Source organism: Silurus meridionalis, chromosome 15, assembly GCF_014805685.1.
Source record: "Silurus meridionalis isolate SWU-2019-XX chromosome 15, ASM1480568v1, whole genome shotgun sequence".
NCBI classification, from domain to species: Eukaryota; Metazoa; Chordata; class Actinopteri; order Siluriformes; family Siluridae; genus Silurus; species Silurus meridionalis.
Genome location: NC_060898.1, coordinates 10,387,499 through 10,393,318, shown reverse-complemented (window position 1 = coordinate 10,393,318; position 5,820 = coordinate 10,387,499). Strand labels below are relative to the sequence as shown.

At 34.7% G+C, this 5,820-nt stretch overlaps 1 protein-coding gene across 1 annotated transcript; it reads left to right on the top strand.

Annotated features, from left to right (window-relative positions):
• The first annotated feature begins 2,309 nt into the window (after positions 1–2,309).
• Positions 2,310–3,340, top strand: zgc:110222 (uncharacterized protein LOC550336 homolog). Its single transcript, XM_046867364.1, has 2 exons — positions 2,310–2,827; positions 2,922–3,340. Exons 1-2 carry the CDS (start codon positions 2,569–2,571, stop codon positions 3,152–3,154), a joined length of 492 nt encoding a protein of 163 aa, XP_046723320.1. The 5' UTR covers positions 2,310–2,568; the 3' UTR covers positions 3,155–3,340.
• Positions 3,341–5,820: the final 2,480 nt, after the last annotated feature.

Sequence of the window (5,820 nt, the reverse complement as noted above, 5' to 3'; positions counted from 1 at the left end):
TCAACAGAATGACAAAATGATGAACTATTAAAATAGAGGAACTATAGTACTACAGTTAAAGACAATAAAGTACAAAATCAGTCAGGATTGTACTGTAGGTCTACAGACTGTACTGTAGAAACGTGGTTTGGTAATGTAATGTAGCAGATTAAACTGTTAGCAACAACCCACATGAGGGTTAAACAGTTGTGTTAGCAAACAACAGTGTTTGTCCTGTTTTGTATTTTACTGATGGTTGTACTACAGCAAATCTTGAATGTTTTTTGTGGTGTAGTACTTTTTGTGTTTTGTAGACAGCTAAGTGTGAAGCAACTCAGAGAAATATAATGGTTGATTTCTCATTCTGACTACTGAGAATATCCATTGCACTGTGAAACATAGAGTGTAGAAATCAACAGAGTATTCATTCATACAACACTGTTTTGAATTACATTAATATATGTGTAATACTAAATAAATACAGGAATTGTATAGTCCTATACTAAGAACTGTAAGATTTAACAAGCAACAGAAATGATCATAAGATAATGCACTGAGTAATTTTTAATGCTTCACAACTGACCTCTAAAAATTGTATGTATAACTGTTACATCGTCAGGGCAATATATAACTTTATTATTATTATTATTATTATTTATTTTTACCAAATGTAATTAGTTTTCATTAAGGCAGAAGTGGACCTAATCACAAGTCAATTATATGAATGATATCCAATCCCATCTAATCCCAAAAAAGGTCTTTTTTTTTTTTTTTTTTTTGGAGGATATTTGCTTATTTAAATTGTGTTTGGCTGTTGTTACATAAATAAAATAATTTGATTTTGTTATTTCTTTACTTTCATTTTTAGAAAAATAATCTGATTGAGCTCACATTAAATTCATTGTTATTAATTCTTCAGTAATTCATTTCTATACCAAAAATAGCTTTAAAATATGCTTCAAACATGAAGGAAGTTGACAGAGTGGAGGACTCACTGATCCTTCCAAACTGGCCAGTCATACAGCACATTGCCCCACTCATCAACACCCACCCAGTCACAATTCTGTTAAATAAACAAACCTTGATCTGTTTGGTTTAAAAAAAAAAAAAAAAAAAGCTGCACTATATACATGTGGACAACCACCGTCTTTGTTTTATAATTTTGCCATTTTTAGTAGCACGAAAGAATGTGTCTGTACATTACTGTAAGTACACATCACGCTTACATTTAATCAGGTGTTTGTGGCTCATTGCAGCCCCCTGCATGCATCCCTGAAAACAACTATAGTCTGATGTATATTTTGTTGAGTACTGACCAGAATGCCACTTTCATATTGTGGGAGGTGGAAATCTTGACCCACCTCTTTTTAGGGGACAGTTTGTCTGGAGGAGTACAGTTTCAGCTCAAGCACAACAGACTACCTGGGCCCCATTCCCACTCTTTAGGGATCAGTTGCAGCACCTTTAGGGGAAAAGAAGGAAGAAGGGAAAAAAAAGAGAAATATTAGTAGCAGTGGAAAATGGAAAAATGATTCGGGTTGATAAACACACATGCTGCTGTTGCAACTCTGTTTTTTGCTCTGCTTCAGATACTCTACTCTCTAGTCCAACAAAATCTAAATTCAGAAGCTATTTGTGTTACTGGAATGAACTTCTCCTCCAATGCAAATGGGCCTGTATGTAAAGTCTTTACCTAGCTTTGAACTGCTTTCATACAAACCTGTTTTGAATCATTAGAGATTCTCTTAATAGGTTGTGCTGCTACTACAGCTGGGCACATAATAAATGACTGGATAAGTACATCTGCTGAATGATTAAATGAAAAAACAACATTTATCCAAAGTACACCGGCACAAGCATTGAGTGTGCGTCTTTGACCCATAATAGGTGCTATTTTGGTTATTAAAATTCACTGCCATACATGATTCATGTGTAAAAATCTGGAATTCAAATTGCAATATGCTTTAAAATGTTCAAGCAGGCAGCACAGTTAAAATGTCTTGTGGGTTTTACTGCATTATGCAAGCTGATTATTTTTCTTGTTACTTAATAAAAAGGAATGAATTATTCTTTCATAAATTCGAAAACGAACAGTTTGTGACTGATCTGATCTGACTTCGGACTGGTATAAACTTTTTTCCCGTTTTGGTACATCATGTGCTGTAGAAATATGTCACAATTTGTCCAGTTTCATTGAAATGAATAAAGTACTGTTTGTTTTCATACATACATGCATATTAAATACGATGGTGGTATGAGCTGTATATGTGCGCTAGATGGCACTAGTTTATTTTAGTCTGTGATTTTGGGACAGAGATACAGTCTTTTCTGAGCAATCGTCGATTTAGAAGAAGAAGAAGAAGAAGAAGCAGAAGAAAACAAACGTTTTGACTGTGGTTGATTGTAAATCCAAACGCTTTACACGTTTAATATAGACGATCATGTTACAGGTTATGCGCCATATTCTCAACCTATTAATTAAATAAGAATAGTCAGCAGTGTATCCTCTGCAGAAATACGCAAATCTGATCTGAATCAGGCTGAAACCTTTTCTGGATTATCGGCATTCTAGTGTGTTTATTTTTGTTCATGTCTGTGGAGGTTGGCTGCTTGTCTTTTAGACAGCCGTACGCAGGTCTCGTGTTAAATGGCGTGAAATCTGTAGAGACACGTTGGCGGCCCCTGCTGGTCGAGATGAAGAACTGTACCCTGGCGATCCACATAGCACAGAAGGACTGGGAAGGAGACGACTGGAGAAATATCCTGACGGAGAAATGTGCAATGAAACATTCTGAAGTAGAAAAACTTCTGGAATCCGGGGAACGATTCGGCCGTGGTGTTGTGGCAGGTGAAATTATTTTATATCGCTGCATGTTGCAATATTATTATTAAGAAAACTGGAATGATGTGATATAAAAAATGTGTCATTGTGAATGTGTCAGGTCTGGTGAATGTTGGGGAAACGTGGTTATGTTCTGAAGATGTCCCACTAGAGCAGATGAGAGAGTTGGAAAAAGCTGCTTGCCTGACTGGACTTTCCCAAAAATACCTCACGAAACTGTCCTGTCCGCGCTGGCTCACAAAACCACTGTACTCCAAAGGACATAAAGACATGTGGATGGTAAAGATCCCAGCACATCTGCTACCATCTGATCCTGTGGTTGATGTATTATAGAATGCAGTCAATGTACTTTCATACAAGCACATCTGTGATCGACATCTGTGATCGACTGTAACCTTTTAACAGCCATTTTTCTTATTCACTGACACCAAATATTCATTTACTTGCAATATTTAAAAGGATGAATGTATATTAAAGAATAAAAAACGCAATGTGTTGCAAATAAAAAAGTAAAAAACGGTCTTACGGTCTTTCTTGACAGTAAGCAGCAAATAATATACTTGTAGATGTACCGGTAGTTAAATGTGTTCATTCATTGAAAGGGATTAATAAAAATAAAAAAATGTTTCACACATTTTCTTCTGAATGACTAAGTAAAACTGGCAGAACCAAATATTTAAAGAAATCACAAAATTTAATTGAAACTTAACTAGAGAAGGGAAACGTTTAAAGAAGTACAGCAGATTATAGTATGCTCAGTTAAAATGATCTCAAATGCTTTAAAATGGCAAAAAAAAAAAACACCACACCCTTAAAACTGAATAGTGGGAATGGTAAAGATTCAGCAAACATCACATACAGAAAGCTCAAAGATAATCTAAAATGACCTGTCATTACTGATACAGTCAGAAGACTTTTCATCGAAATGTTATCAGCAATATCATTTATCAACAAGAAACCCCTGTAAAGCACCACATCTGGAGATGTTTTTCATATGCTGTTTTAACAAGAAAATGACCCCAAACACCTAGAAAGTGATCAGCATCTTGGTTCCAAAGGATTGAGTTAATGGAATGGCGAGCTCGAACCCCTGACCTCAACCCTTCTGACATTAAAAGTGGTCACAGAATTTCAATCTGTTCATCCTGGGCTGAAAAACCTGTTTCTAGGTGCCAAAAATTGGTTTAATCAATGCAACGCAAATGTGCAGCAGTTATCAAGAATTTTATGCAGCTAAATATTAGTTCAGTAGCTTAAAGTGAAGTTACATCTTAAAAAATATTTAGTTTAGCAGTGTTGGAGTATAAAGAGACAAATTTTGATGCTGCTTTTGAAGATTAATATTCTGTTTAATTGCTTCCTGTAAAAGAGTTATGCAGACTTTGTTAATGTTTTGATTTGGAATTAAATGTTATGCTTCCACTTCATCTGAAATATGGAAATAAAAGCAATACACAATTTGCATTTTATTCACTTTTAACACATTGTTCTAAATTTCTTGTTCTTTGAATTTGACAATTTGACATCTTTGTTCTAGACCTGCAACAAACTCAATTTTTGCATAATTCTGGAGTAGAACAGAAGCTCCCATAATTGAATAAAATTTGCGTTTGGTTTTGTCTTTTTTTATTTTACAATAGAATATAAATGAACAGTGATCTCTTGAGTTGATTAATGAGCATGATGAACCAGCTGTAATCCAAGTCCTAGGTTTTTCCTTTGAGATTCAATGCTAATGTTTAAATTAAACCAGTTTAAAAGCCAGTTATTTTGTGCCCACATAAAGCATACAAGCTGCTATAGTGGTATCTATGTGAAATTTTGAGATTTTTTTTTTTATCTTTTATGTTTTTGATTTAATGACAAGAGTTTAAAAGAAAAATTTGGCTTGAAGAAAAAAAAACATTGAACGTGTCAAGATGAAAAAATGTGTGTATTAAATATAATAAAATATTATTTGTTAGTTCATACTACATGAACTAATGAGAACATGTAGAACTTTTTCATTTCAAATAGAATTTCACATGTTGAAATTAACATTAACCAAGCAAGTAATGCAAAAAAGTGGTTATTAATTGGCCTGCAAAAATGAAAGGTTATTTTCTCTATGATGTTACAGATAAAACTTAAAGACAGTGTATAGGCATGTAATGTCAAATACACTGTATTTAATCATATCAGATTATAAATAAATGAATAGGTACATGCAGTGCAGCCACCTCAGTTTGTTATGTTGCCGCCTGATATTACAATCGTTTATTAAGAATGTTTATTAAAAAAATAAAAGAGAAAGTAGAAAAATTACATTATTCTGAAGCCCACCATCACTTCACACCATCCCCACCTTTCTGTTGCCTTACTCAAAATGGTGCTCCATGTCCACTGTGGCCAAGGCATCTGGTCAAACTCTCATTTCACCTGTCCATAAAAGCTTTGTAAATAATCAGTCTTTTTGTATTTCTTGGCCCAATCTTGATGTTTTAGCTTGTGATTTGGTTAAGTGGGGGACATGTTTTAGTTTTTTTTACATTAGCAAATACTCAATAACAAATAACTAGGATTATGACACCTTGTACTTAAGATTCCAGGTAGGTTGCAGTTCTGGAAAATAGTGGCACTGGTCTGTCTATTATTGACAAATCGCTTGATTGTCCAAAGGTCACCCTTTAATATCAGTTTGAACATTTCCAGAGTACTGCATTTTTCTGATAGACAACACGTGGACATCAGTAAAATGGCAGGCATCTTCTTGATCTGAAGAATGTAACATGCCATGTGCACATGGTTGTACACAGGACTGTCATCTGTGAATCCTCCTCCTCTTACTGTATCTGTGGAACCTTGTGGCAATTCTTCAGCACTGGAGACGACCTAAAATAACCGAGTCTCTGTTTAAAATAGCTGCCATGCACTTTTCCACACAAAAACTACAAATTGGCACAGGGACAATGCCATGTGCTTAATTTTGTGTCGTAAAAACATTAAGTGTCCCACCCAGC

What these genes read in the sequence shown, in the direction of transcription:
- zgc:110222 (XM_046867364.1), top strand. Translation starts at nt 2,569, where the DNA reads ATGTCTGTGGAGGTTGGCTGCTTGTCTTTTAGACAGCCGTACGCAGGT. An exon ending in CGGCCGTGGTGTTGTGGCAG is followed by an intron (nt 2,828 to 2,921) that starts GTGAAATTATTT and finishes TGAATGTGTCAG; the next exon opens with GTCTGGTGAATGTTGGGGAA.